Genomic DNA, 25,878 nt, shown 5'->3' on the forward strand with positions numbered 1-25,878 from the left:
CACATACATGCTTCCACTATTGTATTCACAGTGTGTCTGAGCAAAGGTCTCATTTAGTTCAAGCTGGACTCAAACCAGCCACCCAGATGAAAATACCCTGAACTTCTGTTCCTACTGATTCTACTCTCCAAGTTCCCAAATTACAACAGGTGTCTTACATGTGGCTATTACTGTCACTTTTTAAAACAAGGCACTTGAAACTGTTTCAACATAATTTAGCATAATGCCCAACAGGAAACAAGTTCTTAGCAATAAACTTTTAACACTCAAAAACCCTTCATTTCTGTCATAGGCTGCTCTTAGATTATTTATTATTCATTTTGTTTGCTTCTATTTCCTAATTTCTAAGGAGTTTACAAGTTTATTATCCTAGTTTTGCTGTAAAATACACAAGGTAAGTATATGCTGAGTGCTCAAAATGGCTGGCAACTTGGAACAGCTCAATTAGTGATTCCTCTCCCTTTAACATAAATTTCTCTCAAAGGACTAAATAATATTTTTAACCCTTCCTTTCTAGCCCCAACATTTACATACTCTTAAGTCTTTTACTTCTTCTTGTAATTTCAATTTATCATAGAATGAGGTGAAAAAGTCACTCCGATCAACATGTCTTGGTGCAACACACAATGCATCAATATCAGCACCTTAAAGAAGAAAAATTCAGCCATCACACAGTAGTACAAAGAAGCTGCCTTGTATCTTAGCATTAACAGTATTTGACATTAATTGACAGGATATCAGCAAGTTCTAGAACTTAACCTCCCAACAAAAACAACCAATCAGTGAGGAAAGGTAATGGTAACTGATGGGCATACTTTACTTTTCTTCAGACACACTGTATTTAAATTGGACTCCATAAACAAGTCAAAAGAAGGATAAGGCAGAACTTTCCAACTGAGCACTTATCCTTGGTCTTGGTGTCATTCTTAAAGCACAAGCCAGGTGGTGGCAGCACACACCTTTAATTACAGCATTTGGGAGGCAGAGGAAGAGGCAGAGGCAGGCAGATCTCTGAGGCCAGCCTGGTCTACAAAGTTGAGTTCCAGGACAGCCAAGGCTACACAGAGAAATCCTGTCTGAAAAAACCAAACCAAAACAACAAAACACCCCCAGTTTTCCTCTATGTCCTTTTCACTGGTACACAGAGCTTCTCTTCTGATAGAAGTAAACTTAAAAACTCAAATGGAAAGATCTCAAAAGAATCAGGTCAATTCTCAAGACCAGACTTCTACAAAGCATCACCTGCAGTGCACCCTACAAGGCACACAGGGCATATCCAAGGTAAATATATTACAGCCGAACAGAGCAATGAATGAGACAAAGAGAACAGAGTGCCAAGGCTTTCACATGGCTTAAGTCTTGTACCTGAGACATACGCACTGGTTCTGTCTCTTTTAAGACTCTGACTCTTATTTTTGAGAGTGAAATTACTTTAGGAGTAAATAAGATAATGAAGATTAAGAACACAGTTACTGCCAAGCGTTGGTGGCTCACACCTTTAATCCCATCACTCAGGAGGCAGAGGCAGGCAGACCTCTATGAGTTCGAGGCCAGCCTGGTCTACAGAGCAAGTTCTAGGACAAGCTCCAAAGAAATACAGAGAAACCCTGTCTCAAAAAAAAAAAAAATTAAGAACCCAGTTCCTGGGGTTGGTAAGGTGGCACAACCCAACATTAGTTCCCAACATCTATATGGAGGCTTACAGCAGTCCTTTAAACCCCAGCTCCAGGAGACTGAACGCCCTTTTCTGGCTTCTGCAGGCACCCATCACACACGTGGTACACATATATGCACACACACTAGAAAATCCACATACAGACAAGTTTTTTAAGAAGAAAAAAGTGATTACCAGTAGCTATAAGAAAATAACAATAGCTTAGATTCTTCTCAAAATCAGTGATACTTTTCAAACAGAAGAAAAAATCTACGAAAAACTGTCCACAAACCACACTGAGAGCTGCTCTGCACCCGCACTTTCCAATACAGAAAATGTGGCTTACTCCACTGGGGAGCTGATTATACACTTCACTGCATTGCAGACATCAGGTATAGAAGGCTCCTTGCTAATCTAAGCTTGTGTATAACTCATAAAAAAACCTGTCATAATCATATATATATATTAAAGGTTTATTGATGTATATAGGTATTTGTCTGCATGTGCATCTGCACACAAGAATGGGGCATTGGAATTCATGAGATTGCAGTTATAGATGGTGTAGGCGGATATGTGGGTGCTGGGAACTGAACTCAGGTCCTCTGGAAGAGCGGCCGGTGGTCTTACCCATTGAAGCATCTCTCCAGCCCTCAACTGTCAAAATCTTCAGAAATAAAAGTTCTATTAACTCAAAATAAGTAAATTATTACCTACCTTTCGTATGTACTCCTAGTCTATAAGATCCAAATGTAAAAATTTTTCCTCCAACATTTTCAATTACAGATTGTGGAAGATTCTGTTGAACAAAAAACAGTGATTGTCAGTAAAGCATCAGGAAAACCACTTCAGATGATATAACAGCTTATTTCTAAGTTGTTATTTGTCAATGTAGTGTGTGTAGGGCGGCTCCTTTCTGGGTGTTTGTTTTAAGACAAGTTCTTAACTGTGTAACCAGGCTGACCTCAAAGTCACAATCACCTGCCTCAATCTCCAAAGTCCAGGAAAAATAAATGTAATTTAGTTTGAAATAAAAGAATTATGAGACATACACCCCCCCAAAAAAAAAGAATCATGAGATCCAAAACTATTCAGTTAAGACTGCCTTAGGTCATGTCAGCCTGAGCTACCAAGTCAGCACATCAAGACTCAATCAATCAATGGATAGAAAACCAAGCACAGGCCTTGCCTTATGAGGGTCCATTTTCATCAACTCAGAGTCAAGCTATACACAGAATACAAACCAAACAGAATACAAACCAGAGAGAAAATAGTTTGTTAAGCCAAACTATTTTTCTTAAATCTGGAGCTCTTCCCAGGGACACACACAGAAAGAAGAACTGTATCAAAATTCACTCATTTGCCAGGCACAATGGCCCAACACTTACAAGCTTAGCTCTGAAAAAGCCAAACAGCAAGATCTTGCCTCAATACCCAACCCTTGGGAGGCGGAGGCAGGCAGATGAGTTTGTGCCAGCCTGATGATCTACAGAATGAGTTCTAGGATAGCTATAGCTAAGGCTACACAGAGGAAGTTCAAAACCAGTAAAAATAAAGACCACCAATATCTAAATAATTAAGAGTTGTTAGTTCAAATCAGGTAAGGTGTCTTACGACTATACTCCCAGTACTTGGCAGGCTAAGAAAGGAGGTTCATTACCTCTGTTTAAAATATATAAACATGCACTTTAAGAAAACTATCAATTTACCTAAAACCAAGTGACTTTGACTTTTCCTTAAATTGATACCCTCTCTGTCCTCTGAGTCTTTCTTTCCTTGGTTCTCCAATTTTTCAGTTACATATAAATTAAGGATGCACTTTCTATTACAGCGGAAAAACTATTGCTATTTATGGAACTTTTAAAAAATGTTTCAAGGGGCTGGAGAGGTGGCTCAGAGGTTAAGAGCACTGACTGATCTTCCAGAGGTCCTGAGTTCAATTCCTAGCAACCACATGGTGGCTCACAACCATCTATGATGAGACCTGGTGCAGGTAGAACATTTTATACATAATAAATAAAATCTTTAAAAAAAAATGTCAAATATATTCCACACAGCTCTAAAAACATGTTTCCTTTACTACTAAGTCTACCAATGGACTTCCTTAATTGTGTGAATGAGTACAGAAATGCCATAACTAAACAATTATGTTCTGTTTGAGTATCTGAGTATCTAAACTAAAAACTTAAAAAAAAAAAAGGCTTCGTAGTTAAGAGTACTGGCTGCTCTTCCAGAAGACTCAGGTTCAGCTCCCAGCACCCACGTGGTAGCTCATAAAATCTATAAATGTAGTTCCAGGGGATCTGATGTCCCCCTTCTGGCCTCTTCAAGCACCAGACACATGGTAGGCAAAACACCCATATACATAAACAAGTAATTAAAAACAAACAAGCTATTCCAGGACTTTTAACAAGACAGTTAAGATTCTCAAGTATGATAGGAACTAAATCTAGACATGGGACATTCCAAATATATAGCAAGGCTTTTTTTTTGGGGGGGGGGGTCCAAGACAGGAGTTTCTCTTCCCTAACTGTCCTAGAACTTGTTTTGTAGACCAGGTTGGCCTTGAACTCAGACATCCGCCTGTGATGTGATTAAAGGCATGCACCACCACCTCCTGGCAATAGTAAACCATTTTAAACCACTTTTATTGTTTGATTAGAGACAAGGATAGGCTAACCTCAAACTCTCAATCCTTCTATCTCCACCTTCCAAGTGGTGGGACTGCCGACCAGTGCCATGTCCACCTTACTCAGGGGAATCCTCCCTGAAGTGATTCTTGAAAAATGGCAGTAGTTCAGAATTACTGGCTCCAACTTTAAAATTCTGTAACCAGGGTGCACTACTTTTTTTTTTTAATGTCACTAATTTCAGTTGGCTTGTTTCAAAATAACAAGAAACTTGAAACATACCTAGCCATAGCACTGAGGAGGCAGAGGCAAGTGAACCTCTGTGTTTTAGGCCAGCCTGGTCTATATAGTGAGCTCCAGAGCAACTCACAGCTAACCCCTACCTCAAAACCAAACAAACCACAAAGACTGACTTCGCTCAAGTAGGGCCAGCTGATATAGGACAGCTGGCATCACCTTACCTTGCTTTCACTGATTTCTCGTATCCATTCTTTCACCAGGTTATTTAATTTTCCCAAAATTAAAATCCTGTTGATAAAACAATTATCAAGTTATTCATTATTACAGAATAAGTTATGAATAAGTGGCTAAGTTTTACTTTTGCTCTCATTTTTGAGACATTGTCTTAACACATAGCCCACGTTGGCCTAGAACTCACAATCCTTCCTTTTGACTTCTACCCAGGTGCTAGAACTATACACATGTGCTAACATAGTAAATTTTATTTCTTTATTTTTTTATGTATTTGTTTATGATTGGGTTTTACTATGTAATACAGGCTGGCCTCACCAGTGCTGGGATTAAAGGTGTGGGCCACCACACAGTCTCAAAATTCACTTTTTTTTTTCTTTCGAGACAGGGTTTCTCTGTGGCTTTGGAGGCTGTCCTGGAACTAGCTCTAGGAGACCATGCTGGTCTCGAACTCACAGAGATCCGCCTGCCTCTGCCTCCAGAGTGCTGGGATTAAAGGCGTGCTCCACCAAAGCCCAGCCTAAAATTCACATTTTTAAAGAGATCAGACATGTGGTTATACATTGGCACTGATACACTGGTTAAAACATTTCTTTTTTACCCTGGTTAAAGCATTTCCTTTTCTCCTGTCATACTGCATTATAACCAAGAGTCATCAGAAATTTATTATTATTTTTTAAATGTTATGTGTATAAGTGTTTTACCTGCATGTATGTATGTGTAACACATGTGCCTTGTACTTATAGAGGCCAGAAGAGGGCACTGGACTCCCTGAAACTGGAGTTACAAATGGGTGAAAACTATCAAGTTGAACTGGAAACAAAACCCAGGTCTTTAAGAGCAGCCAGTGTTCTTAACCACTGAGCCATCTACAGCCCCCATCAAAAAACTTACATTGAGCTAAGGGCAGCTCAGCGGTAGAGCACTTGCCCAATGTGCAACGTTTAAACCAAGACTGCTCTACTCCCCTACTCTAGGGAGTATCAACTTGTGTAAAACTTGAAGCATATAGATTCAGAGTAAGCTGACCTACCAAGTGAGTGGAGAATGACTCAAAATTCACCGTGTCTAAGCATCTTACATAGAGTTCGAGCATACAGCACACGCCATCTTACCTGCGCTGCAGTTCCTCTTCTTCTTCAAAAACCCCAAAGGGCTTCAGAGTCTCGATGAGTTTCTGTGTGAGTAGGCAGTCAGTCTCCTTGGGGGCTGCTAAGCTGATAGGAGAGGTAATGCCATAGTGCCTCTGTGGCGGCTGCGCTTGTTGTGATCCCTGCGTTGTAACTGGACTAAAAATGGAATTGGATAAATTTTCTTTACTGCCAAAAAATCCTATGATTTGAAATTAATCAATATGACTGGAATAGGTACTTTTAATGTACTTCTAAACAGCTGATCCTTATCATGTTCCCCAAACTTGTACCTTTTTTTTTTCTTTCAAGCAAGGTTTCTCTGTGCAACAGTCCTAGCTGTCCTGGGAACTTACTTTGTAGACCAGGCTGGCCTGAAACTTAAGAGATCTGCCCTGCTTCTGCCTCCCAAGTGCTGGGATTAAAGGCCTGTCCCTCCCCCACCCCCCAAGCATGGCCTTGTACTTTCTTTTCAGATAGGAAATGCAATGCAATCCAGGCTGGCCATGAACTCAACCTAATTGCCTTAGCCCCAGAATGCTAGAACTACAGGCATGCATCACCTTGCTCAGCTCAAAATTTTTACTTTCAAACACATTTTGCTTCACAACAAAATATATTTGAAGTAATATATACCAATAAATTTTTTCTCTTCCCCCATCACCCAGCCTTCATGTTTCTTAATATCAGACACACAACATGCTTGGAATGCTCCTGTCAAGGTCACTTTACCAGTGTTCCAGGCTACAAGGTTCAGATTTCTAAATTCACACAAAACTTCAATTAAGAGTCAGGCACAGTGGTGCACACCTGTAATCTCAGGGTTGAGATAGAGGTAGACAGATTCAAAATTATTCCACCATTACATAGCAAGTTAAAGGCCAGCCCCGGCTACAAAAGACAGAATCTCAAAAAAAAACAAACAAACATCTTTCACAATGTGTGCTCTTATGCACTTCAAAAGGCAGAACTACTTTAGATAATGAGATCTTAAAAGAACAGAAGGGCAAAGAAAGTGATAAAATATTATAATTTCTGGTACTTAGGAGGCTGAGTCAGGAGACCCTGGAGGCTACAGAATGAGATACTATTTTAAAGCAAAACAAAAAAGGACTAAAGAGATATAGCTCAGAAGCTGAAGGCAACTTGCCTTCAAGCCTGACAACCTGAAGACCCTAAACCAACTCCCACAATCTCTGCGATCAACCCCCACAAGTTGTCCACAAAAGCTATGTATGGGCACACAAATAAATAAATAAATCTACATTTTAATTGGGGGACTAGTGAGATGGCTCAATAGTTAAGAGCCCTGCCCCTACTCTTCCAGGGGTCCCAGTTCAATTCCCAGCAACCACATGGTAGTTCTCAACCATCTATAATGGAACCTAATGCCCAGTCTTCTGGCATGTAAGTGTGCATGTATACATTCAGAGCACTCATACAAAAAATAAATAAATTTTAAAAGAAACTTTTTAATGGGGCTAAGACGGATCAGTGAATAAAGAAAAGCCCTTGTTTGCCAAACCTGACCACCTGAGTTTAGAACCCACATAGTGTGAGAGAAACAACTCCCACAAGTTGTCCTTGTACTCCCAACACACACACACACACACACACACACACACACACACACACACACACACACACAATGTAAAAATGTGAATTCCAGAATAGTCAGGGCTACATTGAGACCTGGTGGAGAACTGACCAGAGACAGATTATGAGATACAGAATGAGAGAATGGCCAGGCAGAAGGGAAAGGGGTGAGGGAGCCAGCGGATGACTAACACACAAAGGACATGTATGTCCCCAGTGCTGGCTTACCAAATAGTTACTATTTTAAGCACTTCACCACACAATTCATAAAGTTCAGACTCCTGATGAACCCTCACTCCTAATATTGGAAATCTGGAATAGGTTGTGGCCCCTCCTACCAATAGATCCACTCACTGTCATAGCAACTACCCAATCAAAAACATGCCATCATTTCTAAGTTAAAAATGAAGCTTAACTTGCTGGCTATTATTTACAAATAAACTACAGTAACTTATTTACTATAATAACTCCTATACATTTAAACATTGTTTAAGCAGTAAAAAGAAATCTGGGCAGAAAAGGAATAAAGAACCTCTCAAAGGTACTGCAATATCTATTTACTATTTAATATTAATTCTGGGGGCTGGAGAAATGGCTCAGCAGTTAGGAGCACTTGCTGCTTACAGAGGACCAACAGAGTTCAGTTCCCAGCAGTACCCTTACCAGATGGCTCACAGCCACCTTTAACTAGCTCAGGGTAATCTAATGTCCTCTTCTGGGCTCCATGTGTCACACTTATGTGCACATTCCCTCCCCACACAGAGACAGAATTAAAAATAATATTTCAAGCATTAATTCCCAACCAGGTGTAGTGGCTTATCCCTGTAATCTGAGCACTCACAGGGCTGAGGCAGAAAGATTTGTAAGAATTTAAGGCCAAAAAAAAGAGAGAATTTGAGGCCAACCAGACCACAACCTAGAGTTCCCATTTTCACAAGGAGTTTAGCATTAAACAATAACTTAGCAACAAGAAGCTAAGCTAGGATTCTCTAACGATGACTAATTAAGCAGCTACCACCTGTTCTATGGTAGCCACACTAAAGTTAATTAGCATGTAGCTACTTTTCCTTTTCACACTCATGCTGGCCAGAAATACTTGAGCCTCCTGACTCAGCTTACTGAATGCTGGGACTGCAAACATGGGACACCATGCCTGGATACAATATTAAATACTTATAAAGAGAGGGGGCCATCCGTCCAGTATTTAGTAAGGAGCAGCAGAGGCTCAAACAAATGATTTGGTTTTACCAGGACTGGAGAGATGGCTCAGAGTTTAAGAGAAATGGCTGCTCTTCCAAAGGTCCTGAGTTCAATCCCAGCTACCATATGTGTCTAACAACCATCCACAATGAGATCTGGTGCTCTCTTCTGGCTTGTAGATAGACATACAGGCAGAACACTGCATATATAATAAATAAAACTATCTAAAAAATAATAGATTTTACCCAAGGGGAATGAATAGAGTATGATGAAGCCCAGGCCAAACTGTCAATTCCAGGTCGATTGTACAGGAAAAGGGCATAGTCATTCAATCAAATGTTGGGTCACTTTACCTCCCTTCCTAAGGGTGTTGCTTGTTTTTTAATAAAAAATGTATAATTTGATTTTATGTGTTTTGCCTGTGTATATACGTGCACCAAGTGTGCGTTTAAGGAGTCTGAAGAATTTTGGAAACACCAGGGCTGGAGTTACAAATGGTTTTGAGCTGACTTGTGAGTGCTGGAAACCAAACCTGGATCCTCTTCAAGAGCTACATTGCTCTTAACTGCTGAGCCAATTCTCTAACCTATTGATGTTTCTAACTGTCCCTTTGCTACAGACTCAAAGGGGGAGGGGCACTCCTGCATCAACCTCCCCAGGACAACCTGAAAATGAATGGAATGTGGAGAAATGTAAAAGTGCATCACAACAGCCAAAGATGGTTCATACAGTACTGAATGTGAATTTCAAGCAGTACACTGTCAATGTTTCGTGTGGTGACTCATGCCTGTAATCCCAGCATTGGAAGGCTTAGGCAGAAGGATTGGAAGTTCAAGGCCAGCCTGGATTACATGAACACGATTGTCAAAAAACATAAATATTTCTTTCTTATAATCAAAATGACTAGAACCAGCAGGGCATGGTGGGGCACAACTTTAATACCAGGACTTGGGAGGCAGAGGCACTAGGAATGTTTTGAGTTGGAAGCCAGACTCATCTACAGAGTGAGTTCCAGGACAGCTAGGGCTACACAGAGAAACCCTGTCTGGAAGAAAAGGAAAAAAAGACTAGAACCCATTTCTTTTCAAACAGGGTTCTCTGTGAAACAGTCCTGGCTGTCCTGGAACTCACTCTGTAGACTAGGTTGTCCTTGAACACAGACAGACTGGCCTGTCTCTGCCTCCCAAATTCCAGGATTAAAGGTGAACCCGTTTCTTGACAGGCGGTGGTGGCTAAACATTTAATCCCAGTTCTCAGGAGGCAGAGGCAGAGGCAGGTGAATCTCTGTGAGTTCAGACCAGCCTGGTCTACAAGAGCTAGTTCCAGGACAGCCTCCCAAGCCACAGATAAAGAAACCCTGTCTTCACCACAAAAAATGTAAAAACTATCTTAAATATAAAATGGCTTACAGATATAATCTAGATAGAACGTAAATTTGAAAGACAACTCTGAAAAGGTATCTAACAAATTCTTTTCCCCAAATCTTTAGATTTCCACAAAAGAGGTCTATATGACAGTTGACTGTCAATTGAAATGGATTTAGAATCACCTCTGAAACACACTTCTGCATCAAGGAGGATGTTTCCAGCAAGGTTTACTGAGGGAAGACCAACCCTGAATATGGGTGGTACCATCACAAGGGCTGGAGTCCCAGACTTCATACAAAGAAAGGGAGCTAAAACACCAATACTCATCTCTGCTTGCTAACTGCCACACAATGTGGTCACATGCAATGCTGTCATAGCTTATGCCATTCTTGTGCCATGACTTCCCACCATGATGGACTCTATGCTCAAATGATGAACCAATATAAACCCTTCCTTAAGTTTTTTTAATCATAGCCTACAATCCAAAAGCTGTGCTTGCTTTTAAATGTCCAGTCACTAAAGTTTCCTACTTTTCTAAAACCTAGGTAATATATTATCTACAGCACAAGTGTGCACTCCCAGCTGCTCAGGAGAATCACTTGAAACAAAAAGTGGGCCAGCCTGGACAACAATAATATCTTTCTCACAGCCTTGAGTATGCATGATGACACATGCTCTTAATCCCAGCACTCTGGAAGCAAAGACAGGCAGACCTTTTAGAGTTCAAAGACAACCTGGCCTACACAGTGAATTGCAAGACAGCAGGGCTATAAGGTAAAACACTGACTCAAAACAACACCCCAAAAAAAAAAAAGAAAGAAATACAGTTAATAGTAGTTTTTTTATCAATTGAGAACTTCATATACCCAGACAACATACTTTGATCATATCCATCCACCACTGTTCTCCTTAATGCCTCTCAGATCTAGCAAGCCCTTTCTCAAAAACAAACAAAAATAACAGATTCTAGGTTCTACTGTATGTAATACATTTAATTGTATCCATTACAGTGAGTAATATAGCAAGTACATGTTCAACATACAGTAAATGTTCTACACACCAAACTTGAATTTTTTCCCATTGCAGAGCTGGAGGTACTCCTCCACTGAGCCACATCCCTAGCCCTTGAAAATCTTGTTTTAGCTGGGTGGTGGTCATGATGGTGGTATATGTCTTAAATCTAAAGCAGAGGCAGATAAATCTGAGTTCAAGGCCAGCCTGGTCTACAGAGTAGAGCAAGATCCAGTACAGCCAGGGCTACACAGAGAATTCTGTCTCAAAAAACTGGGAAGAAATAAAAAATTAAATATGCATTAAGCTTTTTCTTATTTATTCTCTTGGTTTGTTTGTTTTTGTTTTTAGAGACAGGGTTTGTGTAGCTTTGGAGTCTGTCTGTCCTGTTGTAAACCAGGGGGGCCTCTGCCTCCCAAATGCTGGGATTAAAGGCTTGAGCAGCCACCACCACCAGGCAATTTAACCAATTTTAAGAGGAACTGTTTCAGTTCATTTAAGTTTGTTTTAGCTGTTAGAAAACACCAAGATCAAAAGTAACTTAGAGGAAGAAAGGGTTTGTTTCTGCTTACAGTTTAAACTCCATCATGAAGAAGTCAGGGCAGGAACTCAGAGCAGGAGCCTCAAGTCAGGAACTGAAGCAGAGGCCATGCAGGAACACTGCTTACTGGTTTGCTCAGTCAGCTTTCTTATATACTTCAGGACCACCGGCAAAGATCCAGTGCCACCCATAGTGGGCTGGGCCCTCCCACTACAATCATTAACCAAGAAAATGCCCTACAGAGAGTTGCCTACAGGCAATCTGATCCATTTTCTCAATTGAGGTTGTTTTCCCTGATAACTTCAACTTGTGTCAAACAGAAAAAAAACCTAACCAGGGCAGAAACCAGTATTAGCTACTATGTCACTGCTTTGAACATTATGAGCTGGTATTATACAATAGTCTAAAAAGCTGTTGTGGACACTAAACATACAGAATTAAAGGCACAAAGAAATGAGAACTAGCCAGGCGTTGGTGGTGCATGCCTTTGATCCCAGCACTCCGGAGGCAGAGGCAAGTGGATCTCTGTGAGTTTGAGACCAGCCTGGTCTACAAGAGCTAGTTCCAGGATAGCCTCCAAAGTCACAGAGAAACCCTGTCTCAGAAAAAAAAAAAGAAAGAAATGAGAACTAGCTAAGCATCCTAATGGTCTTGTTTCATGGAAAGTACATTTTTAAATGAAGGCTAACTGCTAACATAAAGTTGACTTACCAAGTATATAAAAAGTATATACTTATACATAAGTATATGCTTATATATAAGTATATACCTTATATATACTTATATATTAAATATATAAAAAGTATAAAAATTTTAAGTTATGTTATCAAGCCAGAAACTATTTTTACCTCGAGTAGGTGTTCAGGAACTAGGAATCAAACATGCTCATAAACATGTTTAACAGAAAACAGCACTCCAAAAACCATAATCAGCATTTACCGAGCAAGCAGCAAACAATTCTCTCACAACATTAACCTCCAATCTTGAATTTGGGAAGATATCTCAGTCAAGTACCCCCCGTCCCGTCCTGTCCCCCACACACACACACCACACCACGGAGATCCGAGTTCAGATTCCTAGCTCCAAATGTCTGAACCCCAGCCCTTGAGGGGGAGGGAGAAGGCACAGATGGATCCCTGGAGCTCATTGTAGCTAATTCCATGAACTCCAGGTTCAGAGAGACCTGACCTGTCTCAAACAAGAAAATGGAAAGCAACAGAGGAAGACATCTGATCACAATCTCTGCCCTCCACAAGAATGTGCATAGAACACAGAAATGTGGTCTCCCATTTAGGAATTATTTTTCCAAAGATCACCTAAAAATACCTTTTCTTTAACAATCTGCTGCCTGCCCCACTCTTCTTCCATTAGTCTGCTTCTGTTGTTTAATACCGCCTTGCGTTTAAATTGTGTGCTCTGATACTGCAAACACAGTGCACTAAAAGTTACAGTCTCAAGGAAAATATAATCAGTGTACCAAAAAACTATTCTGTATTATGTCCATCCTGTTCAGACATGTCTTTAAAAAAAAAAAAAAAAAAAAAAAAGATCATCAACAGCCTGGTCTATAGACCAAGTTCCAGAACAGCCAGAGCAACCCTGTCTTGAAAAACAAAAATACTCAACCCAAGTACCACCAATTCCAAGAAAACACTAGTTTTTAAGACAACTCAGGCAAAATGCTCCTCCTCAAAGTTACCACTCTCCATTGTATTGCCACATCATATTAAAAAGACAATCTCAAGGGTCAAGCTTTCATAAAATTGGCATTTTTCTTTGCAATACTGGGGATGAAACCCAGGACCTCATTCTTGTCAGGCAAGCTCTCCACTGAACTACATACCTCCCAGCTAAAGTTAGCATTAAGCTTCAAGAACTTTGGAACCCAGCTCTGAGAAGTTCCATAATCCGCCTTAAAAGGCTGAGACAAGAGGATCACAAGTTAGGGGCCAGCCTGGATGACAGCATGACCTGTCTTAAAACCCAAAAATCCTTATCAAGAAAGAAGCCTAGGTCTGGCCGTTGGTGGAGCACACCTTTAATCACAGCGCTCAGGAGGCAGAGGCAGGTGGATCTCTGGGAGTTCAAGGCCAACCTGGTCTACAGATCAGAGTGCCAAGACAGGCTCTCCAAAACAACACAAAGAAACCCTGTATCGAAAAACCAAAAAAGAAAAAAAAAAGAGGAGGCTGGGGGGCAAGTAGAGGAAAAAGGGGACAAGAGATGGTTAAGGGGTGAACATAACGAAAGTACATCATACACATGTGTGAAAACATCACAATGAATGAAGTCCATTCTGTATTTAAAAAAAAAAAAAACCTTCAATGTATGTATGCTAATAATAAACTGAGGTCTTTGAGATAGGGTCTTATGTAGCTTAAAGCTGGACTCAAACCTCTCTCCCCCACATTCAGTGCTGAGATTATAGGTATACATCACCCTGTACACTTCAACAAAGCCTGCACCATCTTAATGTTCAAGCAGCACTCCTCATAACTGCCTTGCACCATCAGGGCAAACACCAAGAACAAAACCTTTCAACCCTGTTAAAAGGTGACGGACCTTTAGCAGGATCTGGCTCTGCCTTTGACTCCAGGCAAGTCCTCCCATTCTATTCCTGGTAAAAGCACCCTTATATACTCAACAGAACTACTGTCTTCTCTAAGTCTCACTAAAACAGTTCTTCCAACAACTTCAACAATTTCCTCAGAGTGTGGCATGGATGCTAACACTGATAATGGTACAATGATTTGGCCATTAGCATAAGACAAGAGTCAAATAAAAATGTTCATAACACATACTTTTCATTAATGCAGCAGGTTTTTTGTTTATTTGGTTTTTCTAGACAGGGTTTCTCTGTGTAACTTTGGGGGCTGTCCTGGAACTAGTTCTTCTAGACCAGGCTGGTCTCGAACTCACAGAGATCCACCTGCCTCTGACTCCCCAGTGCTGGGATCAAAGGTGTGCACCACCACCACCCGGAGCAGCAGTTCTTTTATTTATTTTGATTTTTTTTTGTTTGTTTTTTTTTTGAGACAGTTTCTCTGTGTAGCTTTGGAGCCTGTCCTAGAACTCACTCTGTGGAACAGGCTGGCCTTGAACTCATGAGATTTGTCTGCGTCTACCTGGATTAAAGGTGTGTGTGCTAATGCAGTGGTTCTTGAACCAACAAACTATATACCTCAAAGTACATCTGGAAAAATCTGGAACCATCTGTGGTTGCCACTTCGAGGAAGTTACTGGGGTAAGGCTGCTAGCATCTACTAAGCAGAGGTCAGAGATACTATTAAATACCCTACAAGATACAGGGAGACCTCCATAAAAGGAATTATATGGCTCAGATATCAACAGTATTTAGGTGAGAAACTCTCATCATTGACTTCCTGTAACTTTCCAGTGGTTTTTAAAAGCTTCTGTTTTCTCCATAACTTTTCAAAGTTTTACCATTACAGCAAAACATATTAGCATTTTCCAAACTACATTTGTAATTATATTCAAAGTTTAGACAAAACACATCTATGAGCACAATGATTCTATCCCTTCCGACCATTCCAAGGTGTCTAGCTTCAATCCCAACTTACATGGCCAAATTTAACAGGCACACCAAAAACCACACTGGATGTCAATCAAACACAAACTATTTAGAAAATCAACAACTCAGCACATCAAAGGCACCAAATTAATGTCCAATGGCACCAGAACACAAGAAATATACAAGCCTTCAATGGAGAAGTGAGTTTAGCCCTCAGAAAGCAAATTAATGATGAGAAGGACTGTCCTTCTGAACTATGCTGTCTTTGGTTTCCCTGTAATGGTAAAAGAGTCCCAGTACTCTCGTGAAAATTGGCTGTAGAGTTCAGACCCCATGAAACAAACCATAAAGGGGCCATCTGCATGACAATTTGTCTTGGCTCCTTCATTTTATACACTTGAAGTAAATCGCAAAGATTGAAGCACTGAAAGTGTGTAACTGGAAGTTTCCATAACCTTGAAGTGCTTTCACAAGTGTGCAGATTTGGAAATGCATAGTTTCCTTCCCACCAGCACTCCCAGACCTAAGTCACTCAACATTACTTATAAGCATTACTTATAAGTCTTCCTTTAAGGTGTGCATCCATCTTTTTTCTTACTACGGATGTATCAGAAAAAGCAGTCGGCCTGGGCTAATACAAGGTTACCACGTGACAACACTCCCACCATTCACGTTCATATGAATTCCACTGAGAAACACCAAACTTTATAGCCTCATGCTTCTTTACCGTCGTTCCATGAAGACTGAGTCAAGGGGAACTTTGCGGATTTTACATCTGTATACTGTAGTTGGTGAACCCTAACAAATCTTATTTCAGAAATACATCTGGCGGGTCTCTCAACAAAACAAGACGGTTGAATGAGGCGAGGCAGGAGAACGTAGAGCCAGCCCATAAACCCCATCTTTAATTTAAGTACAACCCGAGAGATTTCATAGTGAGGCTGCGTCCACTACCAGGGAAGAAGAGTCGCACAACCTAAGCCTTTACACCAAGGTAAAGTAAGCAGAACACAAGCTCTGGTCTACTTGCGGATTCCAACAACAATGGGCTTGCTAACATCTTTCTTCAGAGAAAGGGAGGGAGGAAGAAAAAAGGATCGAGGTAAAGCAGACCTAAGGTGGGAACACAAGGCCGAGGTGGATTAGCTCAAAGCCTACACTCGGATCGGAATCACAGCATGAGTGTGAGTGACCCGAGGGCTGGAAGGATCAGGAAGTGCGCCCGAGCGGGGGTTGCCCAGTCACAACAAAGCCGGGAAGGCGCCGCCCGCCCGCCCGCCCGCCCGCAGCCCGGCTTTCGCGAGCAGTCCCCGGCCGGCCAGCGCGGCCTGCACCCGGGTCCCCGCTCCCCGGTCCCCACCCGCTCCGAGGAGGGAAGCGGAAGTGTGGGACTCGGGGAGGAGGAGGAGGAGGGGGGGACGACGGACAGGACGGCACCGCGGCGAAAGCCGGACAGGAAGGGGCCGGAGAGACTGAGCCCGCCGCTCCGCCAGGACGCCGCTCTGCTCCGGAGCCCTGGGGGAAGCCGCGGCCCGGGCCGCCCGTGCGCCGCGCCTCCCCTCCCCCTCCGCCGCCCCCGGGGCCCGGCCGGCGTGCGCCTCACTCAGCACGCCAATCACTTACAACGGCATCGTCTCCGCGCCGGCACCGCCCAGTCACCCCCCCCGCGACCGCCGCCGCCGCTGCCGCCCTGGGCATGATCCACTGAGGCAGGAGGGACGGGGGCCTGCCTCAGCCCCAGGGCCAACCCAGTCCCGCACCCGCGCCCCGCCGCTTTAAGCGCTTCTCCTCCTTCCCCTTCGTCCTAACATGGCGCCCGAGCGCTACCACAGCAACGTTCTAGAACCGCTGACGCCGCCACGCACAAGGAGCGCGCGCCTGCGCACTCGCCGCCCGGCGCCGCACGGCCTCACGGGAGATGTAGTTCTTGAGCCGGCCCGGCGCGGTCGCCGGTGAGCTCACGCCGTCGTGGTGGTGCGTGGGATTGGTTCGTAGGCTCTGAGCGACAGGCAGTCTCGTCGCTTAGCGCGGCGGCGGCGGCGCCGCTGTCGTGGCGGATGAGGGCGAGGAGGCCCGGACAGCAAGGAGAAGGGGGCGCGGCCCAGGCGGACGCCACGTGCGGTGCCGCCCAGGCGTGGGGGATGCCTGGGACCGTGGGTTGGCTGTTGGTTGCCGGCTGCCTCCCGGCCGCTTCGTGGGAGCGCTGCCTACTGCAGAGCGTTGCGATAATTGATGCCCAGCACAGGGCCTGACCCTTGAGTGCCACTGTGGGTCCCCTCCCCTGATGAAGGCCTTCGGTGTCTGCTGCTCAGACCTGTGTTTCTGATGCCAAATGAGTCAATAGACAGGGCTGGGGGGTTCTAGACTGTGGCAATAATTCAAGTTGACAGTAACCACTAGGATTTTGGTGGGTCTGGTGGTCTGGTTTGGTTTTGGTTTGGTTTGGTTTGGTTTTTCGAGACAGGGTTTCTCTGTAGTTTTGCAGGCTGACCTGGAACTCGCTCAGTAGACCAGGCTGACCTTGAACTCACAGAGATCTGCCTGCCTCTGTCTCCCAAGTGCTTGCTTGGACGAAAGGCGTGCGCCACCACTGCTCACTCATTATTTTATTGCCCTTTAAAAATGTTTTTTGTAAAACAGGATCCCATGAAGTTGGCTGGCCCTCTGATTCTCATGCTTCCACTTCCTGAGTGCTGGGATTACAAATGTGCAACCACACCGGGGTTTTGTTTGTTTGTTTGTTTGTTTGTTTGTTTGTTTGTTTCGAGACAGGGTTTCTGTGTAGCTTTGGAACCTGTTCTGGAGCTCGAACATAGAGATTCCCCCTACCTGCCTCTACCTCACCATTCTAAGTTGTCATTGACATGCCCAACTATTACTTTTCCTTCTTTTCAGCCAGAGCTTTTGAGGACCTTGGTACTTAGGGTTTTCTTACTCTTTTTCTAAAGCGCCCATCCCAACCATGTGTCTGCCTCCAATGGGCTGACCTCAGTGCAGACTTAGCTAAAATGGCATGCCCCCCCCCCCTTCTCCTGGAGGCTATGAGATTTACAGCTTGCCTGCCTTGGAGAGTTTCTTTGTAAATTCTATCCTCCAGCTTCCATTTGACCCTTGTCTTAAATTATCTTATCAATGAGACTAAGAACCCCAAGAAGGTCCCCCAATGTCCCTGATATACCTGATAGAAAAGGAACCCAATCCTGATGCTGGACCCTAAAAAGCCATCACTAGGGATGGAACTCAGGTTTTTGTTTGGTTGGTTGGTTTGGTTTTTTTGAGACAGGGTTTCTTTGAGACAGGGTTTCTTTGAGTAGCAGCCCTGGCTGTCCTGGAACTCACTTTGTAGACCAGTCTGGCCTCATAGAGATCTTCCTTCCTGTGCCTCTTGGGCTGGGAATAAAGGCACGGGCCATCAGGGTTTTGTGCATGATAGGCAAGCACTCTATCATTTGAGCAAGATCGGAAGCTACCCCTAGGATTTTAGCAATCGTTCTTAGTTCCTGCTTTCTGGGGTGGAACCTTCTTTTGCACTCACAGAGATACACTTGCCTCTGTCTCTTGAGTGCTCCGATCAAAAGTATGCACTACTATTGCCTGACAAATTATTTAAATATTTAAAGAGCTGTCTCTCATACACACACATTGAAAGGATTCAGGCATTCTGCTGGCCTGCCCCTATTACCTGGCAGAATGTACTCAGGCAGTACTTTGGTCAGCCCAGGGTTCCATGAGTTCTAGTCTGCAGGCATGTGTAAAGGACCCCTTTAAAAGACATACCCCTTGGGCTGGAGAGATGGCTCAGAGGTTAAGAACACTGACTGCTCTTCCAGAGGTCCTGAGTTCAATTCCCAGCAATCACATGGTGGCTCACAACCACCTATATATAATAAGATCTGGTGCCCTCTTCCAGCCTGCAGGCATGCATGCAGGCTGAACATTGTATACATAATAAAAAAAAAAAAGACAGACCCCGCCCACTGATGCTCTCTTACTCTTTGCACTCTCCTCTTGCTCTTCTCCTGTTACCCTCCCCCACCCCTTTTCCCGATAATAAAACTCTGGTTAATGTACTCTAAGGTTTGTGTTGATCCAGTTGTCTCGAGGTTTCTTTTCTAATTTTTGAACTTTTATAAAAGATCAACACATAGGCATTAAAACTAACCTGCTTTCCAGGTGTTGGTTGCACATTCCTTTAATCCCAGCACTTGGGAAGCAGAGGCAGGCAGATCTCAGTGAGTTCAAGGCCAGCCTGAAGGGGCCAGCTCCCCATTTCAGCAGCCATAACAGCGGAACATGTGCTTGCCATAACCTTGCCTTGGTCACGTAGAGGTCAGAGGCCTGCCTCGTGGCAAGGAACCAATCAGAAGTTAGCTGGTGGTGCTATGCTTTATGGCTCTGGGTGTGCTTTACGGACAAGCGCACAGCAATGACACACAGAACATAGCAACCACGCTGGGAGGGCCTATGGGCCATAACAACCAGTTGACCAATCAACACAGGGCAAACCCTCCAAGCCTGGAGGCACACCAATCCTGAACCTGTGCGTACCCCTAGATACTCCCCTTACACTGCCCTATAAGATCTGTACGCAGTGGCTTCGAACTGTCTTTGCTAGCCATCCGACACGGCGGGTGGATCAAAGACCCCAGCTAACATGGGGTTAGCTCGTTAAACTACAATAAAGCCTCATGCAATTTGCATCAAGCTTTTGCCTCCATTCTGTGATTGGGGTGGCCGAGGTCCTGGGCTAAGATTCTGGAAGCCTGAGCTTTCCGGGGGTCTTACAGCCTGGTCTACTAAGCGAGAGCCAGTAGCTACACAGAGAAACCCTGTCTCAAAACAAAACAAAATGAGTAATATATTAAAACATTAATCTCTGGGCTACACGTGTATGTCTTATCTGTTTAATTTTCAAATATTGCTTCAATGAAGCAGTGGTCATTCATTGCAATATAGTTTTTTTAATGATTCTACTTTATTAAGATTCTCCCCTGAGCCCACCCCCCCAAAAAAAAACCTAGAAAAGCATTTTCAAAAGCAGTTTTTCAAATTACAAGTTTAATTTGAGCTCTCCCTCTGACACTCCATGACCCAATATTGATGAACCATTACTGCATTTCAGGATTGTTCTTGAAGAGATATTCTGCCTACAACAGAGAGAAAACAATTTATTGTTCATGCTTTAAGTCTTTGTATGTGGGGGGTGTGCTTGCCCAACAGGGCACACCTGCATCTCCGTGTGCATGTGACAATCAAAAGACAACCTCAGGTGTGAGTTGTCACCTGCCACACCTTGCCTGGACAGGGTCTCTCTTGGCTACTGTGAACATCAAGCTAGCTGGGCTGTGAGCTTCTGGGGACTCTCCTGTCCCTGCCTCCCATCTCACCTTAGGAGTACTGGGATGACAAACATGTGCTATAGCTCCAAACCTCATAGAATTTCTGGGTATTTGAACTCAAGTCCTCACACTTTGAGTAGCAGGTCCTTTACCCAATAAGCCACATTTCCAGCCAAAAGCTAACAATTAACAATTGCCGTATATTTGCGCTATCAGTGTTTTCAAGTTTAAGGGTGCATAAATTCTTTCCTTCCAAATAAAAGATTAAAGAACCTATATAACAGTAGGCTAGAAAGCATGGATGGGAAATGGCACACAAACCCTCACTCCTAGCTGAACAGCTAGCTATTGGCGGTTGATCACTGCTGAAGGGGTGGCAGTTCTTTTTAGGGACAGAGTCCATGGTAAGGTTGCCCATGTCCCTAGGGAAGCACTGATCCAACTAAAGTAGCTTATTAAAAGAAACAAACAAAAAAGGACATGAAGTTGGAAGGAGGTATGGGAGAATGTGCAATCTGAAAGGTGCTTGAGGCTACGAGGAGAAAGTAGGACCAGAATACATTGTGTGTGTATATGAAGTTCTCAAAGAATATATTGAAAGTACATACTTATTTTTACAAAGGAATACTCAAAGGAAGAGAAAGAAGAAATCTTACTGTAAACCATGAACATTTTAGAGGTAATTTCCTAAGCAATGAGATGTGAATTTTTTCAAACAACTGGTTTTCTGTTAAACTTCAGCCATACTTCAATTTTACATTTTAAAAAATTAAATCTTGAAACTAGAGAGATGGCTCAGCAGTTAAGAGCACTTGCTGCTCTTGCAGAGGACCTGGGTTTTTTGTTTGTTTGTTTGGTTGGTTGGTTGGTTGGTTTTGGTTTTTCCAGACAGGGGTTTCTCTGTGGCTTTGGAGGCTGTCCTGGAACTAGGTCTTGTAGACCAGGCTGGTCTCGAACTCGCAGAGATCCGCCTGCCTCTGCCTCCTGAGTGCTGGGATCAAAGGTGTGTGCCTGGGTTTAATTCCCAGCACCCACAAACAGGATGCTCATATCATCCTGTAACTCCTGTTCCAGAGAGTCCAGTGCCCTCTTCTGGCCTCTGTAAGTAATGCACGCATGTAATGTACATAGATAAATGCAGGCAAAGCAACCATATACACAAAATAGATACACCTTTAAAAAATTGTTTTAAGGCAGCCGAACTTGTCTTAGTGCTTGTCTTAGTGACCTTGTCTTAGTCACTAGGAGGTCAGATCCCTACCTCGTGGCAAGGAACCAATCAGAAGTTAGCTGGTGGTGCTGTGCTTTACGGCTCTGGGTGTGCTTTACGGACAGGTGCACAGCAATGACAGGCAGAGCATAGCAACCACCCTGGGAGGGCCTATGGGCCATAACAACCAGTTGGCCAATCAACACAGGGCAAGCCCTCCAAGCCTGGAGGCACACCAATCATGAGCCTGTGTGTACCCCTAGACACTCCCCTTACGCTGCCCTATAAGATCTCTATGCAGACGCTTCGAGCTGTCTTTGCTGGCCATCCGCCATGGCGGGTGGGTGAAAGACCCGAGCTAACATGGGGTTAGCTCGTTAAACAACTATAATAAAGCGTCATGCAGGGGCGGGAGAGATGGCTCAGAGGTTAAGAGCAACAACTGCTCTTCCAGAGGACCTGAGTTCAATTCCCAGCAACCACATGGTGGCTCACAACCATCCGTTATGAGATCTGGTGCCCTCTTCTGGTGTACAGATATACACGGAAGCAGAATGTTGTATACATAATAAATAAATAAAAATCTTTAACAAAAAAATAAAGCCTCATGCAGTTTGCATCAAAAAAAAAAGTTGTTTTAAAGAAATCTTACCAGGAAGTCCACGGGGTCCTCAGGTCTCACCTTACAGCACTCGTTGAGCCCCTGCATGAGCGTGGGCATCACGTAAGTCATCAGGTAGTTTCTCAGGGGTATGGACTGAGCCTCTAACAGCTCCCTCTCTTCTCTTTTTACTTCCTCTAGCCGTTTATTCTGAGGATACAGAGCACATGGGTGTGGGGAGACACACACAGAGTCAGAAAAACAGGAGCATGAGAGCGTTTTGACACTGCTGTCCCCACAGGACGTGAAGACTAGACCCCATTAAATGATGTCACCGAGTCATTTCCAATCAGCAGAACAGGATGTAATAGTACCCGGAGAAAACCAACCAGGAGTTAGCCAGCTTCCTTTCTTTTCTGCTCTGTGTTTCAGTTTTTATTCCTACGCCCTTTAAAAGCTTTTTTATAGAAAGCCGTTTGTTGTTGCTCATGTACAGAGTTTCTCTGTGGCTTTGGAGCTGGCCTGGAACTAGCTCTTGTAGATCCACCTGCCTCTGCCTCCTGAGTGCTGGGATTAAAGGCGTGCACCACTACCGCCCAGCTCCAGAGTGTTGGGTTTTACTGGGGCATTTTGAAGCATAGTTTGTTTTTGTTGCTCATGTACATTTGTGCATGTGTGTGCATGTGCCTCTGTGTGTGTGTGTGTGTGTGTGTGTGTGTGTGTGTGTGTATGTAATTGTGGTTCTGTATGTGTGACAGAGGACAGTCTCAGGTGTCATCAGGAATGCTGTCTATTACTTTGAAACAGGGATAGGATCTCATTGACCTCGGCCTCATCAGTTAGGATGGACTGGCTGACTACCAAGGCTCAGAGATCCTCTTGCCTCTGCCTCCCCAATGCTGGTATTACACAAACAGGCCACTATGCCTAGTGTTTTGATACAGGTTCTGGGTAGTGACACTGAAGAGATAGACACACGGCTTTCATACTGCCATCCTCGGGATTCCTGTAATAAAATATTCTTTTTTTTTTATTTTTAGCTAATGTATGTATATGTTGGTGTGTGTGTGTGTGCCATGGGCATGCAGGTACCCAAAGAGGCCAGAAGAGGGCACCCACATCTCCTGGAACTGGAGTTATGGGTGGTTGCCAGCTGCCTGTTTTAGATCCTAAAAGCCAAACCCAAGGTTGCCGGAAGAGCAGCAAATTATCTTAACCACTCAGCCACTTCTCCAGCCCCTGCTCCTAATCTTTTAGAGAACTTGAGAGAGGCCAAACTAGGAATTGTGGCTTTGACACAGGAAAGAGTTTCAAGCCTGGCCTGTTGTCGGGGGAGGCTTTGTCGAAGATCTCAAAAAAGGCTGAAGCAAGAGAGTTATGGAGAAGCAGAGAGCTCAGAAAGAAGGACGTGCCCGAGCATGGGTGTGTGCTTCCCAAGGGAACGTGGAGGACTGAGGCATACCCAAGTATCCGGCAGGTTCCTCAAAGGGGACTCGCAGTGAGTCATAGTAGCAATAGCCATAGTCGGCATGTCACTAGCTCTTGAGTTATATCTCAAAAGGTTGCTAAGAAACTTTTTTTTGTTGTTTCTTCTTCCTTTTGATTGATGAAATTATAGGGTGACTCCTGAGACCATGAGGATTTTACAAGGAACACAACATATCCTTTCTCTGGTGAGATCCCTAGAAAATTTTAGTCTTGTAGCTGGGGAAGGCCTGCAGCCAGACTTGCCAGTGAGTGGCTCCTCTCCTGTCTCGTTTCTCCAAAGCTTTCCCTGTCTTTCTGCTCTGCCTCATAACAATACAGTTCAGGACCCTGTGCTTCCAACGCCTGCATGTCACTGGCTAAGTGATCCCTGTCCTCCTGTCCTCAGCCACAATCTTCCATTGTCTTAACCTTGTCTTTTTCTACTCTTTATCTGTTTTGGTTTTGAAGGAGGGCCTCCGACTTGCCGCTGGAGTACATGGATGACCCTCCATCTCTGCCTCGCAGGCACTGGAATTGCACTATACACCTCCATGCCTGGATTTCTCATTGTGTTCCCGAATTCTGCTTGCAGGTATTTTATTGAGCATCTTTGCATCTATGCTCACCAAGGAAATTGGCACATAGTGTTTTCTTTTTCTTTCTCTCGTGTCTTTATCTGGTTTTAGCATCACAGTAATATCGGCTTCCTAGAATGTGCTTGATAGCGTTCCTTCCCATACTAGTTTGTGGATCCACTTGAGAAGTATTGGAGTCTTCCTTAAGCATTTAGTAGAAGGCTGGCAAGATGGCTCAGTAGGAAAGAGTGCTTGTTGCAAAAGAAGACAGTTTCAGCCGGGCTGTGGTAGCACACGCCTTCAATCCCAGCACTCGGAAGGCTGAGACAGGCAGATCTCTATGAGTTTCAGGCCAGCCTGGTTTACAGAGGGAGTTCCAGGACAGGCTCCAAAGTTACAGAGAAACCCTGCCTCTAAAAACAAACAACCAAACCAAAAAGACAGTTCAAATCCCCCAGATTCTATATAAAAAGTCAGGCATGGGAGCTGGAGAGGCATCTCAGTGGTTAAGAGTCCTGGGCTGGAGAGATGTCTCAATGGTTAAAAGTACTGACAACTTTTCCAGAGGACCCAGGTATGATTCCCACCACCCACATGACAATTTTTTTTTTTTTTTGGTTTTTCGAGACAGGGTTTCTCTGTGTAGCTTTGGAGCCTATCCTAGAACTCCCTCTGGACACCAGGCCCACATGACAACTTACAGCTGACTATAACTCCAGTTCCAGGGACTTTCAATACCCTCTTTTGGCCTCAGTAAACACCAGTCACACACATGGTGCACACTCATACATGCAGGCAAAATACCCATATACATAAGATAAAAATTAATTTTTAAAAAAATGTGTTTTTTAAGCCAGGCATAGCCACATGTGTGCTGTAACCCTAGAACAAGGAGTGGAGTGGTACAGAGACGAGAGGCACTGGGGTCGGTTGGCTACCGGCTTAACTTCAGGTTCAATGACAGACCTTGTCTCAAGGGAATAAAATAGTGAGTGATAAGCAGGTCACCTCTGGTCTCTGCATGCTCACACATACACAGAGACACACAGCCACACACAGAGACACACACACACTTGTGCACAGAGGTCTGGAAGGCGTCAGCAGTGAATCCATCTGGTCCTGAGCTCTCTTTGCAGAGAGTTTAAGTTACTGCTTATACCAGTAGTTGTTGTTGGATTGTTTAAATTATTTATAACTTCTGGATTTAGTTTTGGTAAATCAATTTTGGTGGATCATATGAGTTTAGAAATTTATCCACTTATTCTAGGATCTCCAGATTTTCCTAATATAAATTTCCAAAATCCTCCCTCATGTGCGCCCAGATTCCACTGAAGCTGTGATTACAGCTCCCTTTTTTATCTCTAATGCTATTAATTTGGGTCGTAATCCTTTCTTCTTTCTTTCTTTCTTCATTTTTTTTTTTTTTTGAGACAGGGTTTCTCTGTGGCTTTGGAGGCTGTCCTGGAGCTAGCTCTTGTAAACCAGGTTGGTCTCGAACTCACAGACATCTGCCAGCCTCTGCCTCCAGAGTGCTGGGATTAAAGGTGTGCACCACTA

General features: G+C 43.7%; 2 protein-coding genes across 10 annotated transcripts in view; both read right to left on the reverse strand.

Annotated features, from left to right (window-relative positions):
- Positions 1-16,970, reverse strand: part of Papola (poly(A) polymerase alpha) — a 48,428-nt gene extending 31,458 nt beyond the window's left edge. For 4 of the 6 annotated variants that reach the window (XM_027416346.2, XM_027416343.2, XM_027416345.2 and 1 more), the window contains exons 1-6: positions 16,753-16,970; positions 11,629-11,807; positions 5,868-6,041; positions 4,743-4,809; positions 2,369-2,450; positions 535-644 (exon numbers count right to left, since the gene is read on the reverse strand). In XM_027416346.2, the coding sequence (XP_027272147.1) occupies positions 535-644; positions 2,369-2,450; positions 4,743-4,809; positions 5,868-6,041; positions 11,629-11,645 (450 nt within the window). In that variant the 5' untranslated portion in view covers positions 11,646-11,807; positions 16,753-16,970. Of the gene's footprint in view, positions 1-534; positions 645-2,368; positions 2,451-4,742; positions 4,810-5,867; positions 6,042-11,628; positions 11,808-16,752 lie in introns of those variants that run through there. The other 2 variants (XM_027416344.2, XM_027416347.2) reach the window with 2 other exon arrangements.
- Positions 16,971-20,237: 3,267 nt separating this feature from the next.
- The window catches only part of Ak7 (adenylate kinase 7), a 65,050-nt gene continuing 59,409 nt past the window's right edge, over positions 20,238-25,878 (reverse strand). For all 4 annotated transcript variants that reach the window (XM_027416334.2, XM_035445489.1, XM_035445488.1 and 1 more), the window contains 2 exons: positions 22,331-22,489; positions 20,238-20,276 (listed from right to left, as the gene is read on the reverse strand). In XM_027416334.2, coding sequence (XP_027272135.1) covers positions 20,238-20,276; positions 22,331-22,489 — 198 coding nt within the window. The remainder of the gene's footprint in view (positions 20,277-22,330; positions 22,490-25,878) is intronic.

Source organism: Cricetulus griseus, chromosome 5, assembly GCF_003668045.3.
Source record: "Cricetulus griseus strain 17A/GY chromosome 5, alternate assembly CriGri-PICRH-1.0, whole genome shotgun sequence".
Classification (NCBI taxonomy): domain Eukaryota; kingdom Metazoa; phylum Chordata; class Mammalia; order Rodentia; family Cricetidae; genus Cricetulus; species Cricetulus griseus.